Here is a 12,357-nt window from a genome sequence, read left to right as displayed (position 1 = left end):
ATTTGCAAATAAAATTCTTGATTTTTACGCTTTAAGTTGAAAGGTTTGATACGAATGTCATTCTTGTGTCTTTGAAATCATTTGGAATTTTTGGTTTGAGAAGGTCAAGTCTGTTCTTAATCCCTTTGCATTGGGTTGGCTCAGGGCCTTCCCCCTCCTTGTGCAGGTTTTTGTGGGTCTTTGGAGGACTCCTTCTGGTTTTGACCTTCCTTTCCCAGGGCCTTCCCCTGGGGAGGGACCTGTCCTCCTTTCTTCTGGTCACACTCCTGGTGCTGAATGGAAACCCGGGTTCTCACCCACTCATCAGCTACTTCCCCCAGCTGTCTGGGGTCTGTCACGTTAGAGTCCACTAGATACTGGCGTAACTTCTCTTCTGCACAATGAGTCAAAATATGTTCTTTTCAAAAACAAATTATACAATCCCTCATAGGTGTCAACTTTGTCACCAACAATCCAGCCTTCCAGTGACTTCACTGAAATGTCCACAAAGTCTACCCAAGATTTTGAACTCTGGGTGCCTCTAAACTTCACCCTGTACTGCTCTGGAGTCAGACCAAATCTCTTAACTAAGCATGCTTTCATCTGTTGGTATGATTCTGCATCATCTCCCTTCAGGGTCAGGAGCCTATCCTTCCCAGCTACTGGAATCACACAGGAGTGCACCCCAATACCTAGAGTGGACCCTACTCATTCTAAGGGCCCTCTCAAAGCTGCTAGCCACTTGTCAATGACATCCTCCTCAGTGTACTTGGGTACTATACCCTTGGGAAGTTTGGGACCAAATCCACCACCCTTGTACATTTCAAAATATTCATCATTTTCACTGCCACCATTTCTTCTCACTTCCTCCCTCTTCCATCTCTTATAAGCCAACTCCAATTTCTCCTTCTTCAAGGCAATCAAAGCTAATTGAGCCTCAAGCTGTCTCTCTGCAAGGGACAGTAGTGATGCCTGAGTAAGGGACTCTTCCCCACTTCCACCATCTGGATTCACCTGGCTAACATTAGTCACAATGGAAGAGGTCTCACCCCCCCCCCTCTTGGGTGAGGTTGGGGGAACATCCTCCATCCCCCTAGGTTCTCCTCAGCTTCCCCTGCCCAGGCCTGTAGGGACTCAAGCAACCCTGCCTTCCTCATCTTCTTGGCAGCAGGCAGCCCCCTAAGCCTACACTGTGCCCTAAGATCAGCTATCTAAAACTGGGACAGTTTAGCCGGGTCCAGCTCCATGGTTCCCTAGTTTTGGGTCACAACAAATAGGCACAACAGACTTAGAACAATTTGGAAAAATCAAAACAATGGATTAAAAACAGTTTAGTTCAAATTCCAAAAATCACACTCAAAAGTTTTGTTCCAAGGCAATTTAGAGGATTTTTATAATCTTAATTCACTTACTGAAAGGTGTACTTTTTAAACACAAGTCCTCATCCACACTGCTAAGCACCAAATGTTGGAAAGTGGGTTATTGGTAGGGGCAAATGTAGGTATGCCACTGGCAATAAGGCCGCTAATACATGATAGGACTCAGCATAGGTCTTAGAAAATTATTCCTTTGCTCAACCCTTGGTAGCTTGGCTGCGAGCAGGCAGGCTTAACTTCAAAGACAGGTATGTAAAGCATTTAAAAATACCAATTCAGTAAATAATTACGCGAGAACACCTAATAAAAACACAACACCAATTTATAAAAATATGAAATATCTTTAATCTTTAAAATGACACCAAAACGACAAAAATCCAATGTAGGGAACCGGAGATATGAATTTTCAAAGATGTAGCAAAATATAGCACATAAAAGATTATAGCACCATATTGGGATACCTGTTCGCGATAGACCGGGTCAAAGTCAAAGTTTCAGTCCGACTGCGATGGAGCCCTGGGCGGCTACAGCTCGTGGCAGGTCCCGGTCTCAGTTTCTTCGCACTCTCCCCGAGGTACCTTGAAGTTCCCAGCCAGTCCGGATTCCGTGAGGGTTCGCCGGATTGCCTTTCGACGAGCTCCCGGTCAACTTCCCTTGAGTGGACTTAGAAATGTTTTATTATCGATTCAGCGGGGCAACCCAGGAATCCAGGCCGACATGCGATGGAAGGCAGGCAGCTTGGCATTCGCGGTTGCTCCTGGTCACCTTTTCAATGAGCGGACTTAGAAATTTTTCTGGAGCTTTTTCTTGCGGGGTCTCTCGATGCTCTTCATGTAGCCGGATCTGGTGAGGGTTCGCCGGCTTCAGATTTCTTCTAGTCCCAGTCAAACTGTGGATATTGGACCAATGGAGTTTTTAGCGGGATGCACCTGGATGGCTTGTCCAGCTTGCGGTTGAAGGCAGGCGGCCTGGCTGGCCAGGTTGAATCAGTCCATTTATGGAGCTTTTTTCCAAAGTTGCTCCAAAGTTCTCCCAACTTCTTGAACTTCTTCCTGACGTTCCTCAAGGGTTCCCAAAGTGTCTCAAATTCACTCCAAGGGTCTGGATGCTCCAAGATGGTCCTTGAAAGTTGAGGACTTCAGTTCCCACAATACCCATGTACAAAACCCTTCCAAATCCACTGATGGTTCTCGAAGGTGTAGATTTAGTTGGTGATGTTCCAGATGAGCTCTTTTAACCTGTAGTTTTCAGGGAGTCCACTCTTTAGTTCTTTTTTCAGCAAAATAATCCACAGGGCTGTTTCAGATGGTGCAGTCTTCAGAGGTCAGGCCTTAGAAATCTTTGCACAGCAATCTTCTTCAGCTTGGCAATGTCTTGCTTCAGTAAGTTTCAAGCAGCAGATCTGAGAGGCTCTGCCCCTCTCAGATACTTATTCCCAGTTCTCTGGGTAAAGCAGGAGGTCACTGCTGACCAATGGAAGCAGGCCAACTCCCCAAAAATATGACCCAATCCTGTAGAGTGTGGCATTAATTTGTCCCAGAGTGCACCAAATCCTCCAAATTCATAATGGCTGATTTTCCAGCAGAGAATCAAGAGCTGGCTAAACACACTCCCTAAGATGGCTTATTTCCATAGACTTTCCCCCTACCATCTGCACATACCTTCCGTAATCCTAGGTCCGGTTGGGGTCAAAAGTGTGGGGTGGAGACTGGCAATGAGGCCCTCCCTCTGCGTTTCAAGAGCATGGTTTACGATTCCTCCCCCTGCTCTAGCATTCCTGTGTAGCAGCACACTGCCCTCCCAGCAGAGCTGGTTAACCCTAGTTTTCCTAGCATCAACGTCGAATTTGAGCAGAACTTTACCACAATGTGGGAAGTGAAATGTGAAATTTCACTTAACCCTGGGTGTATAAAACTCATTTTATAAGGGTGTACCTTATAAATATCTGACCCCCCACCCCTGGGACACCTAGGGGAGACCCTGGGGTTCCTAAAATGCCAAAACATTGCAGGTTATCCATTTTTAGTGCCGCAAACCCCAAAGTCGAGTTTGGGCACAATTTACTTTTTAAAAGCAGTCCTGGCGCCCAGGCCGGCTTTTAAACTGAGCTTTGGCCTCAGCAATGCACACATGCAAGTGTAAAAAGAGCTGCTGGATCTAAACTGCCATTCCCTACAGTGCTAGGGACTTCCAGGTAGTTTCAATCCCCCTGCCCTATTATATACTAGGGGCTTATAGGGTAGGTCATGACAATCACAGGGGTACCCCACCGTACCATTTTGTACCCTAGTGTATGTAGGGGTTTTAACTGTATTTTAATGTGTCTCTTTTAGCATTGCACTGGCCCTGGGCCTGGTTAGGCAGAGCCCAGGGTCAGTCAGAGTCAGTTACCACCAGTATCAAACAGCAAAACGTTGGGGGGTGCCCAGGGCACATGATGATTTTGCAACACCATGCCATTCCAGTTTGGATCCAGCCATGTGCAAATCAGTCTTGATCCTGTGCCCAATGGGAACAGTCCAGTCCAAACTGCCAGACCAGGTCCTCCCTGGACTGGAAACAAGCATCCTAGGACCGGTCCCAGGATGGTTGTTTCCTGTCTAGAGAAGACATGGCTTGGCAGTTCGGTCTGGACTGTTCCCATGAGGCACAGGGTCAAGACTGATTTGCATATAGCTGTGTCTGAACTGGGGTGGCGAAGTGAGCTAAAGAACGATGATGGATTCAACCCAGATCAGTGACTGGGGGTGAGTGTCTGAAAAGTTTCAGCGCTCTGTCCATCATCACCTTGTGTTTGCCCTAAGTTGGCAGGGTATGCCCAGACGTGGGTCCCTTGCTCACTTCGCCACGGGATCCAAGCTAGCCTGGCTGATGAGGGCTGTTAGCCCGAAACCGGTCCCAGGATGCTTGTTTCTGGTCCATAGAAGACATGGCTTGGCAGTTCGGTCTGGATTGTTCCCATGAGGCACAGGGTCAAGACTGATTTGCATGCAGCTGTGTCTGAACTGGGGTGGCGAAGTGAGCTAAAGAACAATGATGGATTCAACCCAGATCTGTGAGTGTCTGAAAGGTTTCAGCGCTCCGTCCATCATCTCCTAGTGTTTGCTTTGTTAGCCCTAAGTTGGCAGGGTATGCCCAGACGTGGGTCCCTTGCTCACTTCGCCACGGGATCCAATCTAGCCTGACTGATGAAGGCTGTTAGCCCAAAACCGGTCACAGGATGCTTGTTTCTGGTCCAGAGAAGACATGGCTTGGCAGTTCGGTCTGGATTGTTCCCATAAGGCACAGGGTCAAGACTGATTTGCATGCAGCTGTGTCAGAACTGGGGTGGTGAAGTGAGCTAAAGAACAATGATGGATTCAACCCAGAACTGTTATTGTCTGAAAAGTTTCAGCGCTCCGTCCATCATCTCCAAGTGTTTGCTTTGTTCCCCCTAAGTTAGCAGGGTATGCACAGACGTGGGTCCCTTGTTCACTTTGCCACTGGATTCAAGCTAGCCTGGCTGATGAGGGCTGTTTGCCCGAAACCGACACCAGGTTGCTTGTTTCTGGTCCAGGGAAGACATGGCTTGGCAGTTCGGTCTGGACTGTTCCCATGAGGCACAGGGTCAAGACTGTTCTGCATATAGCTGTGTCTGAACTGGTGTGGCGAAGTGAGCTAAAGAACAATGATGGATTCAACCCAGATCTGTGACAGGGGCTGAGTGTCTGAAAAGTTTCAGCGCTCTGTCCCATCATCACCTTGTGTTTGCTTTGTGTGCTCTAAGTTGGCAGGGTATGCCCAGAAGTGGGTCCCTTGCTCACTTCACCACGGGATCCAAGCTAGCCTGGCTGATGAGGGCTGTTAGCCTGAAACCGGTCCCATGATGCTTGTTTCCGGTCCAGGGAAGACATGGCTTGGCAGTTCGGTCTGGACTGTTCCCATGAGGCACAGTGTCAAGACTGATTTGCATATAGCTGTGTCTGAACTAGGGTGGCGAAGTGAGCTAAAGAACAATGATGGATTCAACCCAGATCTGTGAATGTCTGAAAAGTTTCAGCGCTCCGTCCATCATCTCCTAGTGTTTGCTTTGTTCCCCCTAAGTTAGCAGGGTATGCACAGACTTGGGTCCCTTGTTCACTTTGCCACTGGATTCAAGCTAGCCTGGCTGATGAGGGATGTTTGCCAAAAAAAACTGCACCAGGATGCTTGTTTCCTGTCCAGGGAAGACATGGCTTGGCAGTTCGGTCTGGACTGTTCCCATGAGGCACAGGGTCAAGACTGTTTTGCATATAGCTGTGTCTGAACTGGAGTGGCGAAGTGAGCTAAAGAACAATGATGGATTCAACCCAGATCTGTGACAGGTGCTGAGTGTCTGAAAAGTTTCAGCGCTCCGTCCATCATCTCATTGTGTTTGCTTTGTTTGCCCTAAGTTGGCAGTGTATGCCCAGACGTGGGTCCCTTGCTCACTTCGCCACGGGATCCAAGCTAGCCTGGCTGATGGGGGCTGTTAGCCCAAAACCGGTCCCAGGATGCTTGTTTCCGGTCCAGAGAAGACATGGCTTGGCAGTTAGGTCTGGATTGTTCCCATGAGGCACAGTGTCAAGACTGATTTGCATATAGCTGTGTCTGCACTGGGGTGGTGAAGTGAGCTAAAGAACGATGATGGATTCAACCCAGATCTGTGATTGGGGGTGAGTGTCTGAAAAGTTTCAGCGCTCCGTCCATCATCTCTATGTGTTTGCAAGATTAGTAACCCAGCCTGACTTAATTGCATTGCAAAATTAGATTTTGTTGCTTTGCATGAAACCTGGGACTCATTTTCTCAATCTTGTGTTGGTTTTACCTGTTTTCCTTGTCCTACCACCCCCTCCTCATGTGACAGAGCCAAGGGTGGTCTCTCCTTTGGGTCAATCTGAGTTTGAAAGTGGAAGCAGCTTTCATTGATTCCGGGAGTTCTACCATTTTAGCCCAGTTTATTAAGGGTAAACTGACCCATTTTTATTTTTTATCTCATTAGTTTTTATATTAATGATTTTTTTAGCTCTTTAGGCAAAGGGACGCCCCAGCAAAGCATTACTGTTATGCAGTGTTTCAGGATTGGAAAGGGTCTTGCATTTCAGTGCTGTGTATCATCTGGAGGTAGAGGAGAGTCTCAGGGAACTACTCTGGGGCAAAGTACTTCACTCGCCACAATTTCAGTAACTTCAACAGAAGCATTTGATGCCAATAGGCAAAGGCTAGGTGGCAAAGCCCCAGGACCTGACGGGGTCCCTATGGATATCATTAAGTGGAATTCTGACCTCTGGTGCCTTTTGATTATGAACATATTTAATAATTCCTTAATGATTCCACGTTCATTGAACTTAGTTTCAAAAACGAGACTGCATGTTGCCCAAATGTTGTCGCGTCATCTGACTCATAGATAGTACTGTTAAAATAATTGGAAGGGTGTTTTTTAACTGTCTTACATCTTGGACAGAACATACCAACATTTTATGTCCCTTCCAATTTGGTTTCTTACCTGGGCTGGGTACAGAGGAACAGTGCTTGAAACTAAACCTGAGTATGGGCAAGTATACATCACCAAGCGCGGCCTACTGTACCTGGCCTTTATGGATCTTTCAGCAGCTTTCGATTGTGATAACAGAACCAAGCTGTGGTTGATGTTTTTGGATCTAGCGGTGCAGATGGCCAGGTTCATTCATGCAAAGGTTCATTTTGACCCGACAGGAGAAATGCTTGATGTTTTCCCCTTAGCCCACTGCTCTTTATTATTTACATCGATAGACTGTGTCCCTGTCTGACGAGTACTTAAATGGACATCCTGAAGATTGTCCACTCGCTGGTACCAGCGTTAATATACACAAGTGACGCGCTACATATGGTACAGACCTTGAGGGCTCTTTGTTCATTAGTGGAGTCTTTCACATCTTTTATGAGTAGTTTAGATTTAGTGACAAACAGCTTACAGCTCTAAAACCTTGAATGCACTGGGCTTACCCACTATGTTTACTGTTCTCTTCACTTTAAAAAAGGATGACAAGTTGAAGGTCGAGCAATGTTTTGCGGATCTTTGTCTATCACAGAGGTTGAGCAATGAATTGAGCAAAAGCTCTGTTAAAGATGACTTTAGGCCAGATGTACGACCGTTTTTTACTGTTGCAAAGGCGTTTTAGGCCCGTTTGCGACTGCAAAAAATGTGTGGCCATGTACCATCCCTATTTTGAGAGTCGCAAACAATTTGCATCTCACAAAATAGGGTTTACCGACTTGCTATTAGAAAGGGGAGTTACTTTCCTAATAGCGACTCCTAAAGCTATGTAAGAATATTTTGCAACCACAATTCCGATTGCAAAGCACACGCAGTTTACCACCCGTCTCAGAAGGGTGGTAAAGCACTCGCAAATGGGAGGGGGTCCTCAAGGAACCTCTTCCCTTTTGGGAATGGATGCACAAACATTTTTTAAGGGCAGGCAGGGATCCCAGGGACCACTGCCTGCCCTTAAAAAATGAAAACGAAAAGTTAAATTTTTATTTTTCAAATGCATCCCGTTTTCTTTGAGGAAAAATGGACTGCATTTAAAAAAAAAAAACTGCCCAGACATCGAGGTCTGCTGACCCCAGCAGGCCACCATCCCTGGGAGTGTCAGCCATTTCCAATGAGGTTGCAAATTGTGACAGCCTAATTAATATTCATGAGGAATGCAATTTGCGACCCTATTGGGAATCTCAAACAGTGTCTCTGACACTGTTGTACATTGATGATTTCGACTTTCAAATTGTGATTCGCAATTGTATGCAGTTTGCGAGTCCCCATCATCAACGATTGTACATCAAGCCATTTGTGTTTCAAGCACCTGCAGAACCAGTACTGGTTCTGACCATGGATCTTACACACTAGGTGGTCTCTTCTCTTCTGTTTCTGGACCGGTTGAGTATGATGGCTTTTGTGTTTTCCGTAGGTTTGTTGTCCCTTCGGAGGTTCTGTCCTGGATGCCAAGGTGATGCTTCGTCTGATCAAACACTGATGCATTCTATGTCTTTTTGTAAAAAATGTTATCTCCTCTTTTGTCTTTTTTAAGCCTATTTTAAAACTTTTAGCATATCCGAAGTTTAGGGATGCGCTATTTCACCTTCACTAGTAAGCAGCCACAATATTTTTTTTAGGGTGGGTTCTTTCCTTAAAGCAGATGTGCAGTGTAAGAAATTAATGGCGGGCTAGGCTTTCCGGATGAGGTTAGGGCTCTAAGAATGTGTTGCACCCTTCATAGCACCATCACGCCGGACATTGGTTGGAACTTTATTCTAGTGTGGTGTTTTTACCTCTGGGACCCAGCCGAATGGAGCATTGCGTGCCTTGGCTATTATCTTTATGTGGTTTATAATGATCTGACCCGCAGTGTATTAGACACTTGCAAGAATGTAGGTGGGTCTGGACCTGGTTTATACTTGTTGCAGGGATTCTGCTCATGCACAGAACTATGCGCAGGAAACCAGGACCTCAGTGAATTGCGGTGTGCCAAAAACTCACCTCAGTACCCAGAACCCCTATCCGACCAGTGTCTCATTCGCTCTTCATATCATCTCGAAGCTACCAATGATTAGACAACCCAGAACATGCGACTTAGAGTACTCTCAGGAATGGTGGGAATCAGAAATACCTGTTCGTTATTATTCTCATATCAGTCCACAACAAGAGTATTCGGAGACACAGTAAAGTTTAAAATGTTTATTTTATAAACTACGTGTCCTAAGATGCAGTACTTTGGCTAACATAAGCAGACAAATGATTAAAATTAAAACCATCAGCACTGTTACAATACCATAGAAAATGAAGGGAGAAATCATATTACAAATGATAGTGGAATACAACCACCCTCCCTTCGCTAGTAAGCTAGTATTATTAGACTAATAGAAGGTCTCTAGGTTTGAATGGGGAACCCCATACCGTAAAGATCAGCCTAGGTGAATCACATCACAGGATCAGCTTTGCTCTGCGCCTGGAAAAGTTTTTCTCCAGAATGTGTGTCTAATGCATGCAAACTGCAATATTAAAGGCTCTCGACTTTCAGATATTTGCAGCTGTGTGCATGTTATGGCTAGAGTGTGGGCCGATCAACCTGAACTCAAAAGCATACATTGTTTGTTGGCCCAGACTGTTTCTGCACACAATGTTCAGACCAAGGTCGCGGTGCACGTCTAGGGATGTGAACAACAGACCATTTTCATGTGAGGAAAAGGCAGACAAGCAGTTTTCAAATAATAACATCTATCTGCCGTGTCGTGTGCAAAAGCAGCAAAAAGTGGCAAGATGGCGTTTCTAACATCTAAGACGATTATGCTAACATAGCAATGTGTGCATCTAAAACTCCGCCTCCACTACATCCTTTGCGCCTTCTTATGTTGAACACACTTTACGTCAGCTGTACTTTGTCTGCACTGCTTTGACTCTTTGCTGCTTTGCAGGCTGCATTGTGTGATTTTATTTCCATGTTCAAACTTTTCATGTATCTTTTATAGGCACCTTTCGCCAACTAAAGTTAAAAATCATATTGCTAAGTTTTAAATTATTTTCAATATTAAAAGGTATGGATGAAACCATGCTCACGTTTGACGTTGACAGTCACAGGTGCAGAAGAGGTGCTGCCCATTGCATTGTGGGCCACACAGCGGTAGTCCCCGGCATCATCCATGGTTGTACTCTCAATCTTCAACGTATTACCATCCTGCTCCTGTATCACCTTCTCATTCTTATACCAGGTAAAATGAGTCTCTCTTGGGTTGCTGCTCTCCGTCGCACATGACAGTTCCATTGGTTTTCCTACCTGTGGGTCCTCAACTAGAACAGCATCTACACCTTTGGGAGCATCTGTGATAAAAGGGGAAAATAATTACATTGATGTCTGCAAGTCTTTCACAGTCTTGAATGATTGACTTTACTCTTACAACTCACCACTAGGATTTTATTTCTGGCCATCCTGTGCAAATACATTTTCAAGAGGTGATCAATCTGGGAATCTGTTTCGGATGAGCCTTGGTCTGCAGGGATCTTCGGCAGGCCTGCATGATTTTACTATTTACATTCATATGTTACATGCCACAAGCTTTCACTCAGGGCCCGATTCACATTTGTGGTGGAGTTTCTGCACCTGTGATGGAATCTCCCAATGAGAGTCTCTTTTCAGAGATTCTGACATGAGTGCAGAGACTCCGCCAACACGTTGAGGCTCCTTGTGAAACTGGCCCTCAACGCCTCAGTCATATTCAGTTGAATGTCAAAATACTAATAGCAAAAATATTGCCTGACAGATATTGAGTCCTGTTAGACCTGGCAGCCTTGGCGTGGGTTTCCCCTGTATTTTTGCCTTTGCCTCCTGTGTTTTTGCTGTTTGTTGAAATTCGTCTTGCTGGTCTGGATGCTTTGGGCACTTTGCCACTGCTGTTCAGTGTCAAAGTGCAAGTGCTCCCTCTGTAAATTGTTACGAAGGATTAGTGGTTGCATGATTGGTTTATTTGGTTTACTGTTAAGTTCCTAGTACAGTGCACTCTGAGTGCCCAGTGCCTGTAAACCAAATGCCTCTAGTGGGCTTGCAGCACTGATTGTGCCACCCACACATGCAGCTGTACAACAGAGTCTCAGGCCTACCAACGCGGTGCCTGTGTGCCATGGCCCTAACCTTCCCTTTTCTTACATGTGAGTCACCCCTAAGGTAGGCCCAAGGTACCCCTGTGGGCAAGGTGCAGTGTATGTGAAAGGTAGGACATGCCCTGATGTGTGTGACATGTCCTGATAGTGAAATACTGCCAATTTTGTTTTTCACTATTGAAAGGCTATCTGTCCCATAGGACAAAATGGAGTTCATTTATAACATTTTATAAATATAACTTCCTATTGGGACAAGATAGGAAGTTAACGTATAGTGTGCCTGAACTCAGAATATGAAGATGCATCTTTTAGTGATGATGATTTTTACATTCTGTGTTTGAAGATACAATTTTTAGAAAGTAGGTTTTTTCTTGCTTAGCCGTCCAGTGTGCCTCTGCTGGGTTTGTGTATTGACTGTCTGGCTTTTGAGAGACAGGGGCTGGGGATGTGCATTCTGTTCAGACAGCCACTTAGGGGTTTAGGTGTGTCCTGCCTTTCCAGGGTGAGTCAGTGCTGGGCTGAATAGACCTGGGCTGCATTCAGAGTAGGGGGAGGAGAGTTCCTTCACACCTAAATGGGCCTGGTCAGCCTTTGACAATGCTGTCTCTACCACCTGCCAGGGAGCTGCATCAGAGAGGACAGAACTGGTTTTGGCTGGGCAAAGAGCTTTGCTGCCACCAGAGAACAAAGGAATTTGTACTATAAAGAATTGGGCCCAGACCCCTGAACTTTAGATTACTTCTGGGATTCATGAGGAACCTTTGCCAAAGAGAAGAGCTGGAGAAACTGAGGAGAAGTACTGCCCCATTGCTGTGTGCTGTCTGGGGTTGGCCTGTGGTGTTTTTTTCTGCCAAGGAAAGGACAAGGACTTTGCAGTGTAGTGTGTCCCCTGCTTGAGGAAGATCTCCAAGAGCTTGAAGTAGAGCTTGCCTCCTGTTTGAAGTCTAACGGACACAAAGACTTCACCACCAGCTTCCCTGAACTTCCTTGCTGGGAGTTCTTAGCTGCCAAGAGGTGCCTGTTGCTGTATTCGGCCTCTGGAGGTTGTTTTACCGCTGGGAGCTGGAAAAGTAATGCAACTTCGAAAAGCGAGATGCATCCGCACCTGTTTCTGATACATCGCCGCAGAAACTGAAGCAGCGCCTGCCCGCGGCTCGAGAAGTCGCCACATGCTGAATCCCGTGCACTGATCTCCGATCACCACACCGATTCCGCCACAGGCCCTGCTGTGCGGCTGCAATAACCAATGTATTGTAGATTTTTGTCGTTTTGGTCTTGTTTGGTTTAGATAAAGATTACTATTTTTTTCTAAACTGGTGTGGTCTCCAATTGTAGTGTTTTCACTGTATTACTGTATGTGTTCACATATGTTTT

At 45.9% G+C, this 12,357-nt stretch overlaps 1 protein-coding gene across 1 annotated transcript in view; it reads right to left on the bottom strand.

Moving 5' to 3' along the window:
• LOC146809073 (B-cell receptor CD22-like) overlaps window positions 1–12,357 on the bottom strand; it is a 261,719-nt gene that overhangs the window by 110,457 nt on the left and 138,905 nt on the right. The window contains exon 5 of the mRNA XM_085614824.1: window positions 9,946–10,206. Within this exon, the coding sequence (XP_085470950.1) occupies window positions 9,946–10,206 (261 nt within the window). The remainder of the gene's footprint in view (window positions 1–9,945; window positions 10,207–12,357) is intronic.

This window comes from Triturus cristatus, chromosome 7 (genome assembly GCF_964204655.1).
Source record: "Triturus cristatus chromosome 7, aTriCri1.1, whole genome shotgun sequence".
Classification (NCBI taxonomy): domain Eukaryota; kingdom Metazoa; phylum Chordata; class Amphibia; order Caudata; family Salamandridae; genus Triturus; species Triturus cristatus.
The sequence above is the reverse complement of the archived record's forward strand: the minus strand, read 5'-3'. Positions and strand labels throughout refer to the sequence as shown.